The following is a 26,340-nucleotide window of genomic DNA, read 5'->3' as shown; positions in this document are numbered from 1 at the left end:
CTAGGGTTCTCATGCTTTGGATACAAATGCATTGAAGTTATTTTACATCCTAGATTGTATGTATTTAGGGCTGTTTTTCCTCCTTGAACAACATACATGACCACAACATTACGTTATGTAAGCAACAGAGGCTGTGACCACCTTTGAATCAGTATCATGAAGAGTGCTTGTCGCAATCAAAAGACGAGGTAATATAGTATAAGGTCTTATTTACATAAGTTGCAGAAGTTGGGTTCAGAACCTTTGTCGCAGGCTGCACTGTTTTGTCCAGTAGAATGCTGGACATTCAACCAGAAAACAAAGAGGCCCTATAATAGCCAGTGGCGTCCATTTGGTTCCATCATAAGGCAGAACCATTCTGCCAAGGGTCAATGTTCTTTGCTCCCCGAACAGAGCTAGAAAAAGGAAACCCTTATCATGAGCCCTAAAACAACTGTCTTATACATCAGAAAAATATTACAGTGCGTTGCAAGAGATGAAGATATGCAAACCCCAAAAATCAGCTAATACACAACATATAATAAGTGATTGTAGGTGGACACTTTGTGCATGATGGGGGTCAAAGAAACCCAATGGCCAAAGGCAGATGTCTACAAAGTTATTTGACAAACCTACAAGAAAGCGAATAGGATGGATGGGCGAATACATTTTCTTTTTAATGTCACCAGGCAGGAATATTAGATGTTCTTCCGAGTCGGAGGTACATGATTATGGGAAAAGTCAAGATAGGTTTCTGTAGAAAAGCCGACGAATTTATGAAATAGTGGATAGAAAAGAGGTTAATACAGTAATGGAATGTAATAGACATCAGGTTATCATGAATATAAAAAGGCCATCAATCAAGTGGGACCCCGGCTATTATAGTCTGCACAAAAGGGCACGATACGTGGGCCGAGCGCTCCTTATCAGCGGCTCATATTGGGTATTTCTATCAGAGCTGGGATTGCTCCCGGAGCTCATTGAGATTGTACATTCGCTTAAAACACTGATTTGTTCTGCAGATTTTCCTTTGAATCCTGAGAGGCAGCCTTACATAACACTTGCTATTTTTACCACTGTGTCTACCTTGCTAGGGCTCAGATGAAATAACACAATCTGTGTAGCCTAAAATCCAGCATAAAGGACAAGCCGAACGCTTCTCCTCTGTGTACAGTATTTGGTTTTTTCATTTAACCCACTAATTTGTATTATTGCATTAGCAGTAGAAGCTGCATACACTTAGCCGCGCGTAGCCATCTTCTAAATTATATGGCTTGTTTCTTCATGACATTACCTAAAAAGTAGATTATATAATCTGTACTAATCTGAAGCAGTGTAGAATTGGTAAATTTAATGGGGTTGTCCCTGAAAAACAAGTTATCTCTTGTTGATCAGTAGGGGTCCGACGGCTAGGGACCCTCACTGATCCCCAAAACAGTGATCTAAAGTGTCATATGTGCACATCTCCACTCCAGTTATTTCAATGGGACCAGCAGAGATAGCCAAGCACTTGAACATGGTTATCTCCACACTTCCATTGAAATGAATGGAGTGGCAGCTGCCTTCATTGTAAGATGCTCTCAACTGAGATGGGGTGCCAAGGCTGCTGTAAGGTAAGAAGTTTAGTCCTGTCTGACCGTGTACAATGCAGTCTTTACAGCGGGATTGACAGCTGCTACATGACTAACAGCCAGTTTGTGTCAGATTCATCAAGTCTTCAGCCAAGTCAGAACCACTACTGAGGACAGAAAAGGGGCAACATGGTTTAGCTGGGCGTAAGCCATAGTGTTGAAGCGGTATTCCAGGCAAAAAACCCTTGCAGTATTGAAGGCTTATCCTGTTCACTCCTGTTGAAATCAGTGGGAATGCTACTTCTATTTACTCTGGCTCCAACCCCAATGTTGCTGCTGCAGTGAACAGCTGATCACCAGGGCTACCAAGTTGCAGAAGTTCCCCCCCAATTAATACTGCAAGGAGTTAAATGCCTGGAATACCCCTCTAAAGACTTTCGAGGTTTTTGTAAATAAAATTTTATGTATGAATTAAAAGTTCTACAACTTTCTAATATACTGTGCTTTTAAATTCCCCATCATTTTCAGGAAATGAGTTTGCTGTCAGTGAATGAGATGGCTCTTTATTACATTAAGAGGCAGTAATCCTGTACACAACTAATCCTGCTCTGAGAAGTGGGTACAATTGTATCAGTCTAGACAGTGTTCTGTGTGCTAACCAGCCTGGACTTCAGACTGATACATTGTTGCAAACTACTAGAAAGACTTCTACAGCTGCTGCAGTGTTTAGTATTGTCTAGACTGGATATAACTGTATCCACCTCGCAACAGGGAACAGGACTAGCTGTGTTCCAGCTTTGCTGTCTCTGATTGTAAGGCCTCCTGCACACGGGCGGGATCGATTCCACATGTGGGATTCCTGCAGCGGAGTTTGTCCCGGTACCCCTTGCGTACCTGTCTAGTGGCTCTGCACAGCGCTGCACATGTGCAATAGCCGCCGGCGCTCTGGAGTGACATGGATCCCGTGATACTTCCACAGTGCTCACTGCGGTAGTGCCGCGGGACTGCCGGCTTCCATTGACTTCAATGGAAGCCGACCGTGCGTAACCCGCACAAAATCGCAGCATACTGCTATTTACTCTGAGAGAGTGGAAATTCGCAATCAATTTCTGCTCGTGGAGATGAAATGGCATTTTGCCATTGAATACTATGAGCTGTATTTGCTGCGGAGTCTGGAGGCGGACACCCGCCCAGGACTCCGCAATGCAAATACGCCCGTGTGCAGGAGGCCTAAATGTGTTCCGATTCACTGACAGTGAACATAGAACTTGAAAATATTGAGGAATAGAAATAAAATTATATTAGAAAGATGTATAACTTTCATTTATATAGTCATTGTTTTATTAAACAGTTTAAGTATTTTAAGCATCTTTTATCTTTACAGTAGAATTGAGAATGAGATATCTGCCAATCACACAGTTATATGTTTTTTTTGTACTGGTGCATTATGTCTCCACTGGAAGAATGGGTGGAGACATGGTTTGGCTGAGTTCAGTAATAGGGGAGGGCCAGGTGATGACCATAGCTGCGGATTGGCTGATGCACATACTCGTCCGCAGACACAAACTGACACCTCAACCCGGCGTTCGACTATGTACGCTGGCGGCTCCACTGGCACTCTCCCCGTCAGCCTCCGGTATCCCCTCCTGGCCCTGCTGTCACTCTCTCCCCAGCGGCCTTGCATTTCCACTCCCGACCCCGCTTTCAGTGTCCGCACAGGTCGCTTATCATTTGCCCTCCAGCCTCCTGTCCCCTGCCACCTCGGGCAATGTCAGTGTCCCCGGTGGCCAACCATCTCCAGTCCCGGAACCACAGTCACTCTCCCTGCTGGCGTAACATGTCCCTTCACATATCTGCTCCTGTCTTCCTTCGCTGCTGAAGCCGGGCCAGCTGTCACATGGATGGAGGCGCCGCCACTTAAGCCGGACCAGCTGTCACATGGATGTAGGTCACCGGTGGCTCACCTCCACTCCCGTTTCTGCCACATGATAGATGCAGTGTGCGTCGCTAAAGCTGGACCCGCTTTCCACGCCCCCCAGCGTGTCTCAGGTGCTGTTGTGAGCCGGCGACAAGGTAGCCAATCGAGAGCTGTGGGCGTTCCCTTTAACTCAACCCACACAAGCCATGTCTCCATCCATGGTTCCTGGTGGAGACATAATGCACCAGTAGCCGTAGCTGGATGAAACAGCGCTGCATGCGGCGGCCTTTTCTTCCGGTATTTTGAGCCGGATCTGCAACAGTGCCTCCGGACGGATGTGAAGCAAGCCTTACTTTTATTTATAATATTACAATGATGAAGGTGAATAACACGTTCACCCAAAAGGACATATTGTTATATTCAAATTCAAGTCTTCTTACTGTAGTGGGACATGATGGTAGACCCAGTAGATGATACTGGCACTGGAGCTGTGCCCTCACCATCAGTGGGTGCCAGCTGTAATATACACCCTACTGTGACAGCCAGAACCAGAGATAGCTCTGACATGCTTTGGAAATAATGGTCTTGTTTGACACCATTGTGGGTTGCAGATAGGTTGCTGTGGTAGCAGAGACCAAACAAAGGCTACCTAAAAGGCTATGCCAAAGGCACAGTCTAATATATTATCTGTCAGTGTAATGCTGACTGACAAGAATGCCTTGGTAAAAATAGGTTTACTTAAGCATTATAGAAATGATCAATTGATCACCTTGTGAAGTCCTGAGGTGGGAGTAAAAAATGATAAAGGGAACCTGTCTCTGGTTCATGCTGCCTAAAGGAAGGGTGGCATGAAACCTGGACAGGTATGCCCATTGCCCCAATATATGTGGCATTTCAGAAAAAACGTACTTTGAAGTTTGACTCTGAACCGCGCGTCAAAGTGGAAGATTGCGCCGGGCTCTCTCAGGCCGCAGCATGTTGAGTGACAGCTCTCTCCTATCTTCTGTATAGGGAGAGAGCTGTCAGTAAATCCACGACCCACCTCTTTAACTCAGAGCTCTGTTCCAAGTCAAACTGCAAAGCATGTTTATTCTAAGACGCTGCAGCATTTCAGAATAACACACGCACAAGGGCAATAGGCTTATCTATCCTGTGGTTCAGGCAGCATTAACCCACTGACAGGTTTCCTTTAAATGGAGTTATGTTTTTTTATATGAGGCTGTTACATGAACTTAGAAGCTAGTTGTCACTTTGGCGCACTTGTTTCCATTGCATATACGCACTGATAATGCCCACAGATATTCAACAGAAAGCATTACTTGAATATTAATTTTTATTCAGTTATTAAATGGGCTGCGGGTATATCCGCGACCATAAAGCACAATGGGCTCTATAGTCGCGGATTTCGCAGTAAAATAGAGCATGCTGCGATTTTTTTTCTTCTGCTCACGGAATACACAATTCATAAAACTACATGCCTTTGAATACCCGTGTATTACCCTGGATTGTCCACGTGGACGGCAGCTGCAAAATCCGCAATTCAAATCGGGTCGTGTAAGACCGGCTTTAGACAGAGTCAAATTCAGCCCCCACAATCCTGTGAACCAAACCAAGGCTTCTATGATGATCAATGATTAGTTCAGTAGAACCAGGAGGTGTCTAGGTGTTATGCCTGTACTTCAGTCGTATGAATATTTACAAATTACAGATGAGGCAAACAGACGTTTTTTTTGTTGGATTCCATACGAAACTGCCAGAAACATGGCGTGCTTTATGGATACTATTTGTATGGTGTTTTTCTCCTTTATAAGCACTGCTTCTAAAAAATAAGCAATCCTATTGGTGTAAACCTGTAAACTTAAGGGGTATTCCCATCTTGTGAATCCTATGTTGGTTTCCCTGGCAATGAGCAGTAAACAACAAAGGGGCAGAAGAATAAATATCTGTAGAACTGGACATTTTGGAAATAAACATCCTTTGGGTCATATTGAAATAGGATTCCTGAGATGGGAGTACCCCTTTAAATTGGATGTCTATTTTGAACAACCCTATTTTGTTAAGATGTTTCCTTAATGACAGAAAATGTCCTATATCTGAAAGTCAAAGCAATTAGCCACTCTCTGCAGGGGAAAACCCATCAGAAAGTGTTCAATTTCCCTACAGCTCCCCTACAGGAGAAATATAGCATTACATAATATACATTGATCCAGAGAGGGGGAGATGCTTTTTGTAGCAGTGCTCTGCTCTGTCTAATATATAAGAGGGTCTTAAATGGAGGACCCCATCTATTAACGTAGAGTTCCGGAATGAGATATTTGCAATTGAAGTTTCTAAAGCAGAGAAGCCCATTCATTGTATATCTAAAAATAGTGTACATGGGGACAATCAGGATTAACTCTGCAGTTAATGGTAAAGACATTTCCTATCTCAGTGGGATTCTTCTTAATCCAGGCTCTGTTTATTGATCGCTCAAAAAATTCATTGGCAAATGTTAATCATTGAAAGTGACAGTGTGTCTTGGAGATTGCAGAACAATCCTGGTTCTGTGCAGCTAATGCTTGTACTACTCATGAAAGGAGCTGTCACATTATCCCATTTGAAAGGATTAGATGGTCCATAAATATCACTGCTGGTTATCTCACACCTCCCTTAGCTGGAATTCATATTCCATATAATAGGCCTGATGTTTCCTCTGGTGCCGACTTCTCTTGACAGTATGGAATCAAATGACTCTAATGCTGGGACGAGCAATGTCATAGAAGGTAGGAACTTTATGGTTATGGGACAGGAGAGAAGGAAAAGGAAGAAAAACAAATGCTTTACGTGTACAGCACCTTATTCTGGCACAGGAGTTTAAAGAGTTAAATATTTAAAACTAGGTAGCAATGTGTTAGTGCGGCATATAGACGCATCCGCTTGTTTTCTTAGAGTTCTAGTATATCTGTATTGTCATTTTGTTACATGTATTTAATGTTTAAATGTTTTCATGTCTTTTTTTTTAGAAGTATCGACAGTACATGGCTGGCTTCTTGGCTCCCCCATACGGCGTTCTTGAGACCGGCTCTAATGACAGTAAGTCAAGTGTGTCTTATCTATACATAGGATAGAACCATAGTGATAGAAGCATCTCAACAAGCTGCAGAAGAAATCTGCATTATAGATTGACCTGTGCTGTGAATGTTACATCTAAAGCATGTCAATTTATGTTGCAAATTGTAGCGGAATTCACCAACTTTAATATGCATGATGAAATGCAGCATAGATCCGCATGTAACACGCATGAATTGCAGCAGCGGATTCATTGCTGATTTTTGCAGCATAATTGCAGTAAAGACCACGTTGAAAGTCCACCCCGTATTTTTAGGGTGCTTTCACAAAGGCAGAATTATTGCGCCACACCTGCTAAAAATTTGGTAACAAAATCCGAACGGCTAACATGCGGATGTGGAATAAACATGACTTTATCTGCCTGCAATCTCGCATCAAAAGCCACATGTAGCCGTACGGATTTTGGTGCAGTTTTCCGCAATGGCGGCAAATTCTACTGTGTCCTAGCAGAGCAATTACGCCTCCGTGAAAGAGCCCCTAATACTCCTGTACTGCATCCGCAGTTCTTGTTCATAGAAGCTATTGACAGTCGCATTAATTACAATTAAAGGGGTTGCTAGTTGTAAACTTTTGAAGGACCATCCTTAGGCAAGGTCATCAATAGTAGATTGTCCGGGGGCTGTCCTCCCAGACCCTGGCGATCAGCTGTTCCCCCAGGCTGTTGCACTCAAGTAGTGAGATGTTTTTAGAGGAAGCATAAAGTTGGTAATGGTTGCATGGTTTATACTCCAAAACAGCATATACATGGCGCAAACACCTTTCGCATCTGGAATTTTTGAAAACTTGCTTCACGACTGGCATACACCTTTAATTATATAATTGTTGCACAATTCCCATTGGTGTAATACATAAATACTTTATATACGCTAGTAAGATGTATTATTTTTGTACTCCATATTTCCTTTGTACAAAAGTCTCAATTTTGGTGCAAGCGAGCAAGAGTCCCTTTTTTACACAGGACAACTATCGCTGGAAATTGCTCATTTGAGCGATTTTTCGCCCAATACTTGGCTCACGTAAAAGTACTGTAATCCTCAGGTGGGTCAGAGGTCATCCACCAGGGCACTAGACTAAGGCTAGTGGGCCCTCAGGTCTATGACTATATTACTGGAGCTGGACCAAGCCTTGGGCTGTCCTGTCAGTGAATGGGAGAAGAGAGTAGTGACTGTAGTTAATGTGACTGTCATAGTAGACCTGCAAATGTGTTTTTGGGATAAGCATCGCTTATTCAAGATAGCCCATGAGCCTTGAGCCACTCTTATGGTTAGAGCCATTATTTTGTGTAGTCTGCCATTTAAAGCAGTTTCCCTAGTATTTGGTTTAGTTCTATCCTTCTTGCTAGTGTACATGACCATAAACTCTCCAAGACCCTCTGGCTCCTTGGGATTCATTGACACCTGTTGTGATTGTGGGGCGTCTTCCCCTTTTCGGATGAGCTCAATGGTCTAATTTTTTGACTTTTCTCTGGTGGGTTAATGGAGGCTGGAAAGTCTGCAACTGTATAAGATCTGGTAGGGACACCTCTGCTATCCCAAAGAGAGCCAACTGATTCAATTAAGTAGGTCTTGACCGTAATGTGCAGTAAAAACATTAAATTGAAGAATTTCAGTGAAAATGGCAAAACAAAAAACAAGACTAACTAGGGCAGATCACCATAGGAGAGCCTCAACCGGAACAGCGGATTTCCTCACTGTTTTTCAACCTTCAGATGTATTCAAAGCATGATGCAGAATTACATTCTATTATTTTGATCTTCTTCTAGGGATATCTGACAAAGAAAACATGAATAGCGGCATGTGCTCAGGATCGAAAAACTGTAACAAGGTAAAGAAAATTATTTATTACATAATGCAGTTATGTTTTAAAAGCTTATGAAAGAAAAGAATAAATAGTGCAAACGGGGTTTACCGAACTTGAATAATCTCTTTCAACATTGTCAGCTACCGAACTAAAGTGTTAGTGTTCATTTTTTTCTGTGCTGCAATTATGAAAGAATATCCTTTCAAATCAATGGCTACCCATAGCATACATTGTTTTAAAGGGTAACCTGTTCTTCTCCAGTTTCTAAAATAAAAAAGGGGTTTTCTAGGATTTTTTTTTTCCATTGATCACGTATTGTAATACCATTCCAGGCCACTGGACAATATACGGAGCTCTGTGTTTCTAGTACACAGAAGCTTCATTCACTAGAGCAGCAACCTTGGTAAAGAGCTGGACAGGTAATCGTTAAAAAAAGATTGTTGTGGTCTGGAGTGGCAAACTTTTATTGATGAGCTATCCTGAGGATAGGTCACTAACAAAAATCCTGGCAAGTCCCTTTATGGTACTTTCACACGGGCCGGAATTGGTCTGCTTTGACAATTCTGCGGCCCCATGTTATCCTATAGGGATTTAAATTTGCGCGTCTTTTTTTCAAAACCGTGTGTATTTTTTCTGCAGCAGAAAAGGTTACCACTGCAGAATTAGTAATGTCTTTCAGAATTGTTGTTGCGGATTTCTAACATACAGCAGATGCAATTCCAAAATTAAAGTCTGCAGTTGCAACTCAGGAAATTCATCAAAACTCATTCTGCAGTCACAAACACAAAACAATCCATGTTTATGACAAAATCCACAACTGAGCTGCGTGCTGCGGAATAATTCAGTCTGTGTGAATGTGCCGTTTCCAAAAAAACAAACAACAATTCTATATTCACCTATTTCTTCCCCGCCAGTCTTCTTACCACATCTTCTCATCACTGAGTTTCTCCAGTGCCCCGAGTCACTTCACCGCAAGCTGGCCAGCTTGTTATGAAGGCTGCATTCCTCACATTCTCTTTCGGCTGGGTCAGTGAAGGTCATGTCCCTGTGATGTAGCGTTCACTGCTTATGAAGGAATGATGATCTATTGCAGAGACAGCGTGCATGAGCAGACTCTGAAGTAGATCGTCACTCCACCTGTTGGACTGTGAACTGTAATGTAACGTACATTGCTGGGCAGGAAGGAGACTGCCAGCCAATGTACGTAACCTCATAGGAAGGAGAGGAATCAGCCAGCTGGAGGTGAAGTGACACACACACACCCACCCTGGATTGCAGGAGACAGGAGAAGATAGGTGAAGTGAAGATCTGCTAAATAGACTGATGGAGAAGGAATAGGTAAGTACAAAATTTTGTTTTTTTAATAACAGAACCCCGTTAATGCTGGGTCCATTTCTGGCTTTGGCTGAAAAAACTGTATTGAAAACTGCCACAAAAATTGCAACTTTTTCTCTTTTTAAGCTACATGCACACGGACTGAAAAAAAGAGTTGTGCCCTAGATTCTCAGGTACAACCCGGATCGGACAGCCAATGGACATCCCATCCGTGTGCTGTCCGATGTACTGAAGTCTGAGAATCGAACAAGAATAGGATATGCTGTGATTTTTTTTTTTTTTTACTTGGACTTTCCATCTGAGTCAACAAAGGCTCATGTGAGTACACCCATACAAGTGCTTTATCTGTCCGATTTTCAGACAGATTTTTCAGTACGAAAATCAGACAGATAATTGTCCGTGTCCATGCGCCCTACATGGAAAACTACCCTTGGTTCAACATTGGTTGAAATGATGAAGAATAACAAGTCAGAGCCCTCTAATTTGGTTTACTATATATATATATAATATTTATTTTTTATCAAAGTTGATTAACAATTGATGAAAAAAAAGTTTTTTTAAAAATGTAACAAGAACAATACAAGTTGTTAGAAGTGTGAGGAATAAGCTAGGATATATCTGGAGTGTGATTTATTATTACAATATGTTGTATTATTGAATCTATCTTACTTACAAGAGTATTTCCAGAAACGTTGCAGGAATTTACCTTATTAATGGTGAGATTATATGCTGGAGTCTTTCTTTATCTTCTATAATACACAAATGCTTGGCTAATTATGAGGCAATTATGATTGTCCCAACATATAAGGACTCAAATAGTTACTTTAGTCACAAATACAAATCTTTAGAAGTTGTAGTCATAAGATCAGCTTGTATGTCAGTGCAATTACTTGAGGGGTATTACAATGCAAAACTTTCCAGTGATGGGCACCAGTTTGACTTTTCTCCATGCTTCTTTATAATGAGACTTTGATTTTAACATTATCGCAATATCAAATAAGCATGACATGTAAAGGTGCCTCGTAAGGAGCCATAGCCAAACAGTAAAATCACTGAATCGTTCACATTATTACAAAGCCTCGTCAGCTCAGTTTGTATACAGTGATTAGAGAGAACCTGTTACAACAACTATTGTAGAATTTGAGCATCAGTGTCATGCCCCAGTAGAGTCACACCAGTGGGTGTAATTGCATCCACTAAACAGGGTTACTTGCAAGACCAACAATTGGCGCTTTTTCCTGGCAAAAAATCTGCCATCTTGAAAGGCCTTAAGAGGTTCTGGGCATCTTCGCTGACTTTTACCTGCCGCAGCCCTTTTTCATTTTATTGTTTTTGCTTTTTTCATTCCCACTTTTAAAAATGTGTAGCTTTTAATTTTTCTAACAACAGAGCTACATGAGGAGTTTTTTGCTAAATGAGTTGTATTTTTCAATTATACTATTCCGTGTATCATATAATGTATTGGAAACATTTTTACAGTGGGGTAAAATGGAACATAAGCCGTGATTTTGCCATTTTTGATGGGGTTTCATTTTAGGACATTCACAATGCGGTAAAAATGACATGTTAGCTTTATGTAACAACGTTCCATTGTGAACCTTTTTGAAATTAGATGTGGTTAAAAATGTGTAACTATTTATTATTTTCTGTGCTTGCAGTGTGCTCCAAAACACTGCAGTGCTGGAGGACACGTATGCCTACAGATTCCATCGGTCATGCAGACTGAAGGGACTGGGAAATTAATGTCACGACAGGAAGGGGGAGAGCGATGTGTAATATGCAGTTTAGAGCAGGCAGGGGAAGGGGCATATGTGTGAAACCCAAGTTACCGCAGGGGGAAGAGAAGAGTTAGTGGGACACATTTAGGTAATTAAATCATGATTTTTATATTTTCTAACTACAAAGTGCGGGCAGTGAGGGGTCTGCTAACAAGCGGTCATTACAGAAGGTGACGTTGGGAGTCCGCTAACTGTGCTGGAACGGGAACCGCTCCATTCTTACAGCTAATTCCTCACTGTTACTCTGATGGATGGAAGATGAGGAGTTGGGGGGGTGGGGGAAGCCTGACTGTCTGGCAGCTGCAAGGAGAGCAGTAAAAGGAAATGAATTATCATTATCATGACTAATTAGTTAAATAATGTCTCCCATAGCATCTCTTCCCCTCCCTCTGCTGTATCCTGGATTTCACATATATCTCTCACCTCCTGTCTGCCATAAACAGTGTGTCACACATGTTTTCCACTTTTGTCATTAGTTTTAGCATCCTGCCAGTCTGCACAGCTGACAGATTCTGAGTCCTCTAGCATTGCAGTATATTGGAGCACACTGCACATGTAGAAAATAAATGGTTAAATATTTTTAATAACATTTAATTGCAGAAAATGTTTGTCTTTAATGTAGAAATACATGGATTTAAAAAAAAAAAAAGTCAGCAAAGGTGTCCGTAGCCTCTAAGACTATGGTTTTTAGAAAAAAGATAAGACACAAAAATGAGCAATGTTACTATTGATAGAGGAGTTTTCTTCTAATATCATACAAACGCGTGAAAAAAGATAACATGGATGGGGAGTTGTGAGCCTTGGCCATAGACTAGAGATTTTAGATGACCATAACAGCAAATTTAGACCATTTTTGCTCACTTTCACTATCAATTGTGCATCATGGGTCATATTTAAAAAAGGAGCTGAATTACTACCTTACTCCAGTGAGGCTGCAGGGAATGGGCAGAATTTCATCATCTTAAGTGCATTAGATGCCCACACGACTCTGCTGATTTTTGGCACATGATTTGGGAGTGTCCAGTTATTCGAGGTTTCTGGGGAGAGGTTTTGGAAATCCCCCTACCTACTAGCCCTGAAGTATGCCTCTTCGGAATACTCGATGAGGAGACTTGGCAGCACCATCTTAGAATATTCTTGAGAGAGGTACTTTTCTTAGCTAGTAAAGTAATAGCATTGTGTTAGATAGATCATATGAACCCCGCAGTGTCAATGTGGCGGAAATTAGTCAATTCTGTTATACCATATAATTATATAGTTTGTCAAGGGCGGAGATGCCAAGAAAAATTTGATAAGGCGTGGGGTCTATGGTGCGGTTCCTCACCAACGTCTTACCCTCATCGCTTACTCTCATCCTCCATTTCAATTATTCAGAGATGCCCCCATTAACAAACACATTTTGGGTCTGGAACCAGAGGTCCACTGACAATAGGTCTATGGAAAGACTTACACTATTTGGGTGAATTGCGCTCTTTGTCCTATGTTCTCAGCTGTGTGTTGATCTATCTTCCCTTTTGATGTATTACAATGCTACAACAGATGTTGTCATTTATTTACTTTTCAATAAGACAAGTTAAAAGAAAAATGGAGCTGAATAGTTCAACAAACAGTTTTGTTATCTCATCCGTACAAACCCAAATCACAGGCCGAGGCAGAGGTTGATGTGCCGATTGTCATTGATTAATTGAGTTATGGATGCCTCAGACCTGTAGTGTATGGCCAGCTTCATGGGATTTTCCTACAACTGATCGGTGAGGGTCTCTGCATATGCAGATCCTCAGAATGAAGGAACAGTAGCATTGCTGCTCCTTTAAAAGAGTTGGATCTACCATTAGCAACATACTGTATTTCTTATTGATAGGATAGGAAATGTGTCTAATTTGTGGGGGTCCGACAGCTGGAATTCCCATTGATCATGAGAATGGGGTTGCTGAGTCTTCACACATGAATGGAGTGGAAGTAATGCGCATGTCTATTCATCTCTATGGGCCCGTCAGAGATGGCTGAGTGCTCAGACTCCCACTGATCAGAAATGATCACCTATCATGTGGTTCGGAAATAAGGTGCTATGATGGTCCAACAACTTTAAAGTGAAAAGGGGTTGTCCCACTTCTAGCTTTTTTTGTGGCAGGAAGCAGACAGCTCCGTACATTGTGCAGTGGACTAGGTTGGTATTGCAGGCTGAGTCCTATTGAAGTAAATCTCAGCCTGCAGAACTAAGCAGTGCCATTGCGCAACATGAAGAACTGTCTGCAACCTGCAGGAAAACAGCTAGAAGGGGGACAACCCCTTTAAAGCAATGGCTGCATATTGTAAGTGTCCAAACCCAAAACCATTTAGTGCTGGTTGGAAAATTCCATGATTCAGAATCTCAGACAGCTCCATTTATTTCAGTGGTGTTGTATTGCGCTAATCTGTCTGATTGAACCATTCTATTCTTCGTTATAACATTTTACATCTTGAATATATGGAATTTTACTCATTTTAAAAGGCTTTAAAATTCATTAAAATGCAATTGGTCTCAATATGTAATTTTAAGCCACTCATGTTGTGACTAAGTGCTGTGTTCCATCACTTAGCATTTATCAGTTTCCCCTGTAGCTTTACAATTCAGTGGCTTTGAGACATGTTAACCATAAAATAGATCGACTTATTCTGCTCTTTTCCTTTCCCATAAGCAGTAGTTATAATTTATAAACTTAAACATTTTAGTTTTGTCCTTTTTTACTGATGTATAATTTATGTAGTTTTATCATTTAATTTCATTTTGTTTTTTGAACTTTACATCACTTTGTTTTTCCAACAACTTGTTTTATTTTCTGTTTTCATTAATCTAATTATTTCCTTCTCTTGATTGCTAATATTTTTTTCTTTTGTATCCATGTTTGTTTTTTGTTTATTTTTGGTTACGTCTTATTTTTCAGACCCCTCTCATTGAAAATCAAAACACGCTTCGTCCAGCTAAAACCATTACAGAGGTAATGGGATGTCGGGAAGTGGCTAAGGTGCATTATGGTCCCAGAATGGAGGGCATCCTTATCAGGACTGCAGACAAAAATCATGCTCAAATCATAAAATGCAAGATTTAAGCCCACCTGTCAGTTCTATTGACATGTCTGTTTTAGTATATGCTTGAAATAACAATTCTGGAGCAGTTTTTCCTTAGAACTTTGTGTTGTTTTGTTCCTCTGTTATTCCTCTTGGAAATGCATGGATAAGTGTGGATATTTTTGTCAGGATCCACGCGGATGTAGAACCATTATGTTACACATTGGTTTGACTTTGGGCCAAATCCTGAGGTGACACACCAGGTACTCAGGTCTTTACTCGTTAACCCCACCAGTTGGGATGTGGGCCCCCAGTACAGTGACAGCTGACGATGATTTAGACCAAGATGCAATACCTCAAGTGTAGTCAGACAGTCATAAGGAACAAGCCAAAGTTTTGGTCAAGGAGAACAGGTTCAACACTGAAAAGCAGGTCAGAGCAGGCAACCTGCAAAAGTGCCTGCATAATAAGCCAGGAACCTAGTCAAGGATAGCCAAAGTCATGAAACAGAGATCAGAACAACCAGTAGCACCTTGAGTGAGACCAAAAGGACCATAATACTCACGTACCCTCCATAAAGGGAGAATGCCTGATATAGTTAGAATTCACGGGAGATTGGCAAGGTAACATTTAGTTTAGTGTAGACTGGCCCTTTTATCGCATGGCCAGATGCGCGAGTATGCTCCCAGTCGCAGATGACGGATCTGAGGGTCTGCAGGGAAGGATTGCCACAGCCGCCAGGAGGGGTAAGTTGGTGGCAGCAGCCGCTAACCTTTCAGCTGGGTTCACACAGGGCGGATTTGCCGTGGCTTTGCCCGTGGCAAATCTGCCCGCGGCCGCTAATCTCGGGATTAGCCAGCCATGTGGACGAGATTTCTCAGAAACCTCGTCCACACGGGACGGCAAATCCGCTGCGGTAAGTCCGGCTGAAGCCGCAGCCGTGGTTTCAGAAGATGCAGCATGTCTATTTACTTTTAGTTTTTTTTGTTGTTTATTTTCGTCGCGGTCGCGCGCTCCTCTATGGAGCGCGGCCGCAACGGAAAAGCGAGCGGCCGGGCCGCTTCAAAGCCGCCACGGCTTAAACCGCGGCGGTTCTCCCAGCGGAAATCTTGCGGTTTTTGCTGCGGCCAAACCGCGAGATTTCCGACGGGAATCCGCCCTGTGTGAACCCAGCCTTAACAGTTTGCCCTGTCAATAACATGCATAGTAACATAGTATGTAAGGCTGAATGAAGACAATGTCCATCTAGTCCAGCCTGTTTATCAAATAAGGCGTGTCCCTGCACAGTCTGAGACTGCCAGCTTTAATTGAACAGTGTCAGTGTTCACTCCGTTGACAAGGGATCACTCAGTTATCATTTCATTCATACATGTACAATAGGAAAGAAGGAAAAAAGTTTGGTACTGTGTTAGCCAATAGAGCAAAATGTCATCGTTCTCGGCAAGAGAAACAAAGTAATATTGTAGATATGATACCTATAGGGGTTCCGTCACAGATACGGCTTGAAATACCAGAAGAAAAAGCGCTGCATTCAGCGCTTTTTCTTTCGTCCAAAAGCTGGCAGGAAAACCAGCGGATCCCATTATAGTCAATGGGGTTCATCCAGCGCTGTATATATACACACAAAAATAATACGGACATACTTACGGCTGGTTTCACTTTTGCACTGGGGATTCCGCTTTCCTGCTCTATTTAAAGGGGTTGTCCCGCGCCGAAAGGTTTTTTTTTTTTTTTTTTTGAATAGCCCCCCCGTTCGGCGCGAGACAAACCCGATGCAGGGGTTTAAAAAAAACAAAACCGGATAGTACTTACCCGAATCCCCGCGCTCCGGTGACTTCTTACTTACCTTGCGAAGATGGCCGCCGGGATCTTCACCCACGGTGGACCGCAGGTCTTCTCCCATGGTGCACCGTGGGCTCTGTGCGTTCCATTGCCGATTACAGCCTCCTGATTGGCTGGAATCGGCACACGTGACGGGGCGGAGCTACGAGGAGCAGCTCTCCGGCACGAGCGGCCCCATTCAGAAGGGAGAAGACCGGACTGCGCAAGCGCGTCTAATCGGGCGATTAGACGCTGAAAATTAGACGGCACCATGGAGACGGGGACGCTAGCAACGGAACAGGTAAGTGAATAACTTCTGTATGGCTCATATTTAATGCATGATGTACATTACAAAGTGCATTAATATGGCCATACAGAAGTGCTGAACCCCACTTGCTTTCGCGGGACAACCCCTTTAAGGAGAAATAAAGGGGAATCCCCATGCCCGAATGGACTCTATTGACTAACGGGGTCCGCTCGCTGTCCGCCCAGCTGTTCGGCTTTTGGATGGAAGAAAAAGTGCTGCATGCAGCGCTTTTCCAGTATTAGCAGCCACATCTGTGATGGAACCTCCGGCTTGACGTTCCGATGAGAAGTGAAACCGCCCTAAAAGGTATCATATCTACAAGAGTGTTTTGTTTCTTCTACCGAGAACAATCCTATTTTATATACAATCTCAGGAGACTGATTGGTAGTTTGGAAATACATGTATAATACAGTTCTCCAGATACAGTATATACTACTATAAGCCTGATGAAGAAACCTTAACTATTTTCGAAAGCTTCCTGTAACGTCACTTCTGTTTGTTAGCCATTAAATTGTATCGTATCTATCAGATTTTTCTTCTCTTACTGACATTGGGAACAATACCATTTTGTACAGGAGGAATTACAGAGGAACAGAACAGTGCAAAGTTCTCAGCATTTCCTAAAGAATACATTTGTTTACTAACAGACTTGTCAGAGGAGGTGATCGGTAAAGTGTATTCCAGTAATAAGCTTTTATCAAATCACTGGATAGGTGACAGCTGATAGATTGGTGGGGGGCCAAGTCAAGTAACTGTGCAGACACATTGATTTGCAGTATGGATAGTCACATACTGTTGTATTGTCAATATTGCAGACTAATGAGCTAACCTTTCCCAGCGATCCATAAAGCTGTGCCTGTCCTGTGAAATCGGTATAAGGGCTCATTCACACGGGCGTATTTTCTGTCTGTATTTAGTCCATGTTTTTACTGACTGAATACGCAGAACACACGGACCCATTAAATTAGTGTATTCAGATGTGCGTTTTTTACATTAACCACGTTGAGCGAAACAAAAAATAAAATCACAGTATGTCCTATTTTACTTTGTATTCATGGATCAGAACCGCCAATTAATATCTAAAAAAAAAGATCAGGCATTAGCATCCGTGTTCACTGCTGTGTTTTTTGTTGTGTACCCTTGTTATGACAAACACTGACATCGCTTGGGCCTTCTTATGTTTGTTTATTTTTTGTATGCGGAAAAAGCGAATGACACACAAATGCAATACAGATGTAAAGAGACACGCAGCAAAAACACATGCAACACGCACATACACATGCAGTGAAAATGGTGCGTCTGTTACAGACTGCAATTGCATATGCCCATGTGAGTGAGCCCTAAGATAAGCAAAGTGTTTGCAAAGTTACCCGACTTTTCTGTGCAGAGTCTATGTGTAGATGGAACTTGGAAAATGATGATATTAGAAAATAAAAGTTTAATTGTAAAGCAGGCAGCAATCATGCTGAAGGTGAGCTACGAGGAGTGATTGGCTGGGAATCACAGCCTGCAGTAAACCAGCACTTTCTCCAGCTAGCAACCTATCATTGGGCTTAGACTGCCTCCTTTCAATCTTCCAATTTCTATACATTATACAGTACCAGACTTGTTTAATCTCAGTAGACTGGTAGTTTGGAAATACATATTTATCTAGCATTTCTAAATATATTTTTCCCAGCAGGGAATAGGATTCATAATTTTTGCTTTTGACTTAATTTTTTTAATTTTTTTTCTATGCTCCAAAAATTCAAGGTCCCTTCTGAACGAATCCTCAGGGCTGGGAAGACGTTACGCAGTGCCATCCTTTCCCGTGCACCTCACATGATCAGAGATCGCAAATATCATCTAAAAACGTACAGGTGAGCAACGTAGTTTTCTAAATGTATGTATGGAGTGTAGAGTAGCACAAATAGACCAATGTTACATGATAAAAATGATCTGTTAAAGGGACATGTCAATGTTTACCACCTATTAAAGGGGTTGTCCACCTCTGACGATTGATGAGTTATCCACATAATAGGTCATTAATAAGGGGCCATTCACAATAGTGGTTAAGAATTCTGAAATTGTATACTTTTTTTATAAGAAAAAAAAATGCCTATACCATATAGCTTCACTTATCCATATGCTAGAATGGGTTAAATAGAATACAAAGATGCATACTTTTGGTTTTGCTTCACCTCCCATATGTTCGTGAATGTTTTTCTGTGGGCTGGAAAAGCAGAGTCTACTATGCTTTTTTGTCTTCGAAAAAAAGCATCTGGAAACATATACTCGTTTTCTTTTCTTTACATTACAATCAATGGAAAATGTATGGAAATATATGACTGTACATTTCTATAAGTTTCACATATACATTTTTTGTTAGCAAAGGGGAAAAAAGTTAACGAAACATATAGAAATGTATGGCTATCTGTTTAATACATATATATTTTTTAAATGTACAGGTATGCTTAAAAATGCCATACGTGGCTATATGTATTTCATGTACGTTTAAGGGCTTATTCAGACGACCGTATATCAGCCGGGTATTCACGCCGGCCGATATACGGCGTCTCTCTCTGCAGGGGGAGGAGGCTGGAAGAGCCGGGGGCAGTGCTCTGAGCTCCCGCCCCCTCTCTGCCTCCTCTCCACCCCTTCTCTGCCCCTCTGCACTATTTGCAATGACAGGAGGTGGGACAGGGGCTGGGCTAAGTTTTGAGAAGTAGCCCCACCCCCGTCCCGCCTCCCCTCATTGTAAAAAGTGCAGAGGGGCAGAGAGGGGGTGGAGAGGAGGCAAAGAGGGGGTGGGAGCTCAGAGCACTGCTCCCGGATCTTCCGGCCTCCTCCCCCTGCAGAGAGAGATGCCGTATATTGGCCAGCCTGAATACCTGGACGATATACGGTCGTCTGAATAAGCCCTAATGTATATGAGAATCCCAATGTGAACAGCCCCTAACTGGACAGTGAAGAGAGAGGGACTGTGTACAATACTATGACGGGCCACTGCTTGGTGAACAGCTAATCAGCTATTGATGTCCTATTCTGAGCATACATTATCAAAACCCCTTCAACCGTCTATCTGTAACTGTTATATGTACATTTAAAAAAATAGGCGGTTGGTTTTCTTAATACAATATTTTTAAATGTTACCAAGTAGACTATTTCCTCTCTAGCATCTTGAACTTCCTTTCTGTGTGCTCTGCTAGCATGGCAAAGAGGATCACAACTCTCTCTGGTCAACCAGCAGCTTTATCAGATAGGAGTTAGGTGTGGCGACTCATTAGAAAGTATAGAAGCCACATGTGACTATTACTGTCAGCTCCTATGTTTTGTAGCGGCCCTAATTACAGTGACTGCATTGCCAGCTGGTGGGCGCAATTCTGCACCAATACTAAAATAGAAATTTTTCTAAAGAGTTTGAAGAAAGTCTTTGTAGACTGATAGTTTTTGCATTTAGCATTTTATCGCCCCTTTAAATAGTCATTAACTTTTCAGCAAACGTGTGGTTATGTGATAGCCAATGTGAAGCACAGACCGCTTTATTTACCTACAATGACGCTTCTGTGCTCTAAAGTTCTGGACACTAGTGGTCCCACTTGTAACTTGCTATACATTGCCTGTTGGCATGTAGAATTCATCTCTAGCAGCAGAGAACCCAAGATAGATTACAAGATGTGAGGGTGGGTCTTTGTTTGCTGCTGTCTCATGTTGCTTATAGAAGTCTATGTAGAGCAGAGAGGAGAGAAGAAAAAGCTGTTGAAGGAAGATAATCAGAGAGACTCATCCAGAGACGTGGCTGTAGCTTCTAGTAAGTGTTTTATCTCGCCTCCATGCTGCATTTACATTTGTACTGCTAAGTACTTTTGTATAATGTCCTCCTTGTTGCAGCTGTTCCTCTTTATAGGAACGAAAGGAGAGCTGGATATCATCTACTTTCTATATGTGCTGTGTATGGGAGACATCATAGCAACTAATCTCCATATACCAGCTCAATTAAAGGAGTTTTCCAATATAAAACAAGATTAGTGGCAGTGGGAGTACAACATAGATATTTACCAAAAAAATGAATACTCACCTCTCCATTGCCATACTACCTCCCTGCTGCCTCTTAGGTCCTCCAGTGATTGGTTTACTCTTTGTCTGCAGAGGTCACATGGTTGCTTACCCATGTGACATCTGCAGCCAATAGGAGGCCCAACAGTTACATTGTCCGTGATGTCCCGTAAACAGGCCTAGGGTTTCTACATTAGAACACTCCAGTGCTGCAGTAAGTAAATTAATCACAGCATATTTTGGACCACAAAAGTATAATAAGAAAATAACTTCAACAACCTCTTTAAAAATGAGAATCAGATATACAGCCTGCAGAGGGGAAAACTGGGGGAAAATGTAGGTTACATATAATGACCAGAAGTAGGGTTATTCCTCACTTACGCACACATGGAAGTTTATTCTGAAAAATCACCTGAGAACTCAGATACGCTTTTGAGTATTTAGTAGGCTGCAAGTCAAGTGTCTGTATCACATTTTATGGAGAAGTTAATAAATGAAAAGCGAACAACAAAAAGGTGCATTTAAAGTGTGAACAAAAGTCTGATAAAATCTAATTCAGAGAAAGTGTCAGGATCATAACCACCTGAAGAAAGATGGCAGCGCTCCAACCATCGCACGGGATCCTGTAAAAAGCTCTTTGTTATTTCCAACACTGAGTAACATTGTTTGAGTTCTTCTAGAGATAAGTTCTACCTCACTGGTCCTAAGAAACACTTGCAGCAAAACCAGTGATTTGTACGTGGGCCCTCTCTGAAGTAGCGTTAACATAAATTATTGAAATATTCTTTCCCCTTGCCAGTTCTCATTCGTTTTCATGCTTGCTTTAACAACGCATCCTGACAGCTGTGTTCTTTTACTCAATCTTCAATTATCAAAAATTTGTCTTGGCTTAAAACCCAAAATGCTCAATTGCAAGTGTATACATGCATGTTCAGACTATCATTATTGTAACATATTGAGGCACATCTCATTATCATATCACTGCATTCAGGTTCTTTCATTACTTGTAAAGTCAGAATAAAAGAAGTGCCCAGATTGTAAAATTACAAAATATTCATGTAAAGTCATATTCATAGGGTTAAAAAAATATATACAGTATTGGGCACCATGTCCATGGAACGCGCGGATGTACGTGGATGCACTGTGGATCGTCCACGCAGAAAAAATCGCAAGCCCAAAATGCCTGCCCTCCTCACCTCCCTGCTTGGGAGCAACCAGAGAGGTATCTGCCTACAAATCCACAATTAATTTGAATTGCAGATGCATTGCAGATCACTCGCTTCCATAGAGATCAATGGAGCCCATCCGCACGGAATCCGTGGTAAAATGGAGCATGCCGCTATTTCTTTTCCATACAAAACAAAGATCTGGTACCGTGTTAGCCAGTAGAGCAAAATGTGATTGTTCTCAGCAAGAGAAACGACGTAATCTTGTAGATATGATACCTTTTAATGGCTAACAAAAATACATGATGCAATAATAGCGAGCTTGCGAACCAACGCAGGGTTCTTCTTCAGGCTTATGGATTGGATCTGAAGAGGCATGGATATTTATACACACTTATAACATACATACTTATGACAAGGCACAGATATGGATGTGATTGGTTCGCTCTTAAAAGGAATTCTGCAACAGCAAACAAACTTTTTTTGTCTAGGCACTGATAGCGGAGTGAAAGTTTTATGGTCCCTAAATTACTGTTGGAGGGGGGGGGGGTCACCAGGCTTGAATTGCTACAAGAGGTATACAGACATTTTTAGCTAAACACTGATAAGGGAGTGGAAGTTTATGGTCCCTGAATTACTGTTGATGGGGGTCTTATCTGTGCAATCAAGTCTCACACTTCCCATTCACGCATAAATCCTGGGGAATAATTTAACCCAGTATTCAGCGTGTCAAAGGTTGTTATCAGTTTATATTCCCAAATTCTTCTGTCGTTTTGTGACTTGAAACCACCCTTCAATATCAAAACTCTCATATCTCCTATGTTATGTCCATGGTTAGAGAAGTGCTCGGCCACAGGTAAATCTCTTTTTCTGTGTTCAATCGTGTGGCGATGAGATCTCATCCTGGCTTTGAGTTTCTGTCCTGTTTCTCCAACATAAAGACCCCCAACAGGACATTTACTGCACATGATCAGGTACACAACATTGGACGAGGAACATGTGAATGTCCCTGGGATCTTATAGTCCTGCTGTGTGTTGGGGATCCGTATCCTGTCTGCAGTCAGTATATGTGAGCAGGTCTTACAGCTCCTTACATTACAGGGATAAGTTCCTAAATTTCGATAACATAAAATAGGCAGTGACGCACACTGTGTGATAAATTTGGCATATCTTGTTAGACACTTTTCCTTTTGCTATTTTTTTGCATACTTTACCAATATTTTGCACCAAAATAATGCCACGTACTGTTTTCTAGGCATGTTTCAAAATTGTCTATTGAGGTGCAGAAAGTGCCTAACAGACATAGTGTGTGCCAGTTTTATGCTGCAGTCTGAGCCAGAATTCTGGCACATTTTGAGTAATGAATCTCCCGTATTGTGTTCAGGTATAGTACATATTTCTTATTTCACATTCTCAAATCCCTCTTATCTGGGGTTACACGAGTTTTCATTGATGACCATTAGATTAAGTTTTCTGGCACTGACAATTTGATTGAAAAGCTCCAGTCAATGGAGAAAATTTCAGTACAGCTCTGAAACCGTTAGTAAAACTGTCATTTTCTAATTGATCGAACGTTGTGTCAAAATGACATAGCTGCGCTATCAGCTTCTGAGACGCTATTTCAAAAGTAATCAATAAAGCTGCACTTTTACAAAAATGACCACTGGAACAAAACAGAAAAATGTCAAGAACTCTATAAGTAAAACAATTGTAATAGGCAAATCCTGGCTTCTGTTCTCATTTATAATCTGCCAGTATATGACCATTGTGATGTTATTTGGTGGCCCACCCCGATTTAAAAATGTAAGTACACCTTGCAGATGTTCTATGTGGTTCCGTCGGTGACACTAGATGACCTCCAGCAACACATCTCCATTGTAGTCAAATCGATAACTGAGGATAAGTGAGAACGTGTCTCGGCAGAACTGGACTACCGACTTGACATCTACCGTGTCACCAACGGCGCCAAGATGGAACAGCTATAAGGGGAATTGAATACCTGAAGCAGGGGCGTAACTATAGGGGATGCGGTTGCACCCGGGCCAAGGAGCCTCACGGGGCCCATAAGGCCTCTCTTCTCCATGTAGGGAGCCCAGTACTTTGAATAAAGCATTATAGTTGGGGGCCCTGTTCCAGGTTTTGCATTGGGGCCCAGGAGCTTCAAGTTACACCTCTGGCCTGTAGAGTTCTTCTATCTTTTCCATACCATTCCGGCTGCTGTAAGTAAGTTTATTTATTAAGAAACTGGCTTTACTTTTGCACCTTCCGTTTTGAATCACCCTGTATTAGAATTTCATCACATGACAGTACCCCAACTAGCAGAACTGCCCGGTTACCATATAAACTGTATTACATTTTCACTTGGATGGTAAGATCTCGACAAGTGATTGTATACCTTGAAGGGCTGAACACTTTATGGCATGCAGACAAGAAGGGTTGGGGAAATTTGGGGTGAACCTTTCTCAAAAAAGTGTAGCCGAGTTTATACTGCAATGGAATATCTTTTAGGATGAATTACCATGTGGCAGATTTGTTGCAGAAATTCCGGTGACTGTCCCATAAATCTAAGTGAAGCTTGCAGAGAACCCATGTACATTCTGCAGAAACAGCCCCATTCAGATAAGTGACACCGATGCTCAGTCGCAGAAACTCCTACAACAAATATGCTGCGTGTAAAGTCACCTTTCGGTCGGGTAATTTAGGTGATTAGACTTTCCACAAACAACATACAGTAGGTTAATGCATGCAGTTGCTTAATATTTAATCATCTGGCTGGAATTATATGTGTAATGAGTTCTTAATGAGCATTTGCACTTTTCTGTGTCCCTTTGGAAACCAGCTCAAAATAATCCAAGGTTGGGAAAGGATCAGAGAGAGACCCCTTCTGGAATTTATGAATATCATTCTAGGAAAACATAAATGAGGGTTCTGCCAGAAGACAATATGTAGCAGAGTAGTAATGAAGTGCTTCCACTGCTTACCGAAAACTTGCAGATTCAAAATCCCACGCAGTGTCCTTCTATAGATAATTCTGCAGGCCAAAAATGCTACAGAAGATAGTTATGCAGAATCTGCAACCTTCACAATTAGGGTTGCCAAGGTATAAATACTGGCCAAGGTAAAAGAGGGCATGGGTATGGGTGTGACTTATCACAATGTGACTTATCATAATGAACATTCACATGTTCCTCGTCCAATGTTGTGTACCTGATCATGTGCAGTAAATGTCCTGTTGGGGGTCTTTATACTCCATTATTCTAGTGGCCCCCGCTGGTAAATATGCCCCCCTCAGAGGTTCCAATAGTAATAGTGCCCCCAGTAGTGGCCTCAATACTAAGTGTCCCCCTTTGTGACCCCAATAGTAATACTTACCCCCTTAAAGCGGTTGTCTATTTTGGAGTACATACAAATTTTTGATCGCTTTTTTATATAAAAGTTTTCTTGGCAACGGGGTGGCTAAAAAAGCACAATTCTGGAATTTTTTTTATTTTTTTTATGACCATCACCTAGCGGAATAAATAATGCCTTATTTTAATAGACCAGACTTTAACCTCTTGAGTGGCACGCCCGGAAATTTTCCGGGACAAGCTCCACTGCCGATAGTGATATAGACCGTAAGATTTCCGGGCTATGTATCACTATGGGAGCTGCAGAGCACAATGCCACAAGCTGTGACAGTGTGCTCTGCCTGCACAGACCCACACAAGAGCAGTTCAGGATTTTGAAATAAGAAGCAGGGAGATATTGCCGATCTGCCGGCAATCTCCCGCTTTAAACCCCTGCACTGGTTTGTATACAGGTTGCCATAGAGACCATCGGTTTGTCAGAAGCAAGCCGACGGTCTCTGTGGCAGGGAGAGCTGGTGCTTGGCTGTCAGAGGATAGCCAGGCACCAGCTCTTACAGCAGTGATCAGAGAAAACCTCTGATCTCTGCTGTGTTAACCCTTTATATGCTGCAGTCTATGTGACTGCAGCATGTAAAGGGCTGTCACCATTGGACCCCCAGAATGTGATCAGGGGGTCCTGATGGGTCTCTGTGAAAGTCCCCTAAAGGGACAAAAAAAAAGTAAAAATAAAAAAAAGTAAAAAAAATTATTAAAAAAATAAAAAAACAAAAACACTTGTCTCCCTTTACTTTGTAAAAAATTAAAAATAAAATCGCACATGTGGTATCCCTGCGTCGTAATGACCCAGAGAAGGAAGTTAGTACATTATTTAACCCCTTAATGACACGGCCCCTTTTTTTCTTTTTTCATCGTTTCTTTTTTTCCTCCCCCGGTTTAAAAAAATCGTAACTCCTTTATTTATCCATCGACGTCGCGGTATCAGGGCTTGTTTTTTGCGGGACGAGTTGTATTTTTCAATGGTGCTATTTAAAGTACCATATAATGTACTGAAAAACTTTTACAAAATTCTAAGTGGAGTAAAATGAAAAAAAAAATTACATTCCGCCATCTTTCAGTGCGTCTTGTTT

At 41.8% G+C, this 26,340-nt stretch overlaps 1 protein-coding gene across 3 annotated transcripts in view; it reads left to right on the top strand.

Annotated features, from left to right (window-relative positions):
- Positions 1 to 26,340, top strand: part of RAPGEF4 (Rap guanine nucleotide exchange factor 4) — a 270,214-nt gene that overhangs the window by 134,264 nt on the left and 109,610 nt on the right. For 2 of the 3 annotated variants that reach the window (XM_066575843.1, XM_066575840.1), the window contains 4 exons: positions 6,471 to 6,540; positions 8,339 to 8,400; positions 14,414 to 14,467; positions 18,418 to 18,524. In XM_066575843.1, coding sequence (XP_066431940.1) covers positions 6,486 to 6,540; positions 8,339 to 8,400; positions 14,414 to 14,467; positions 18,418 to 18,524 — 278 coding nt within the window. In that variant the 5' untranslated portion in view covers positions 6,471 to 6,485. The remainder of the gene's footprint in view (positions 1 to 6,470; positions 6,541 to 8,338; positions 8,401 to 14,413; positions 14,468 to 18,417; positions 18,525 to 26,340) is intronic. The other variant, XM_066575842.1, reaches the window with a different exon arrangement.

The sequence above is a fragment of the Eleutherodactylus coqui genome, chromosome 8, assembly GCF_035609145.1.
Source record: "Eleutherodactylus coqui strain aEleCoq1 chromosome 8, aEleCoq1.hap1, whole genome shotgun sequence".
NCBI lineage: Eukaryota > Metazoa > Chordata > Amphibia > Anura > Eleutherodactylidae > Eleutherodactylus > Eleutherodactylus coqui.
Note: the sequence above shows the minus strand (reverse complement) of the source record. Positions and strands in the feature narration are given on the sequence as shown.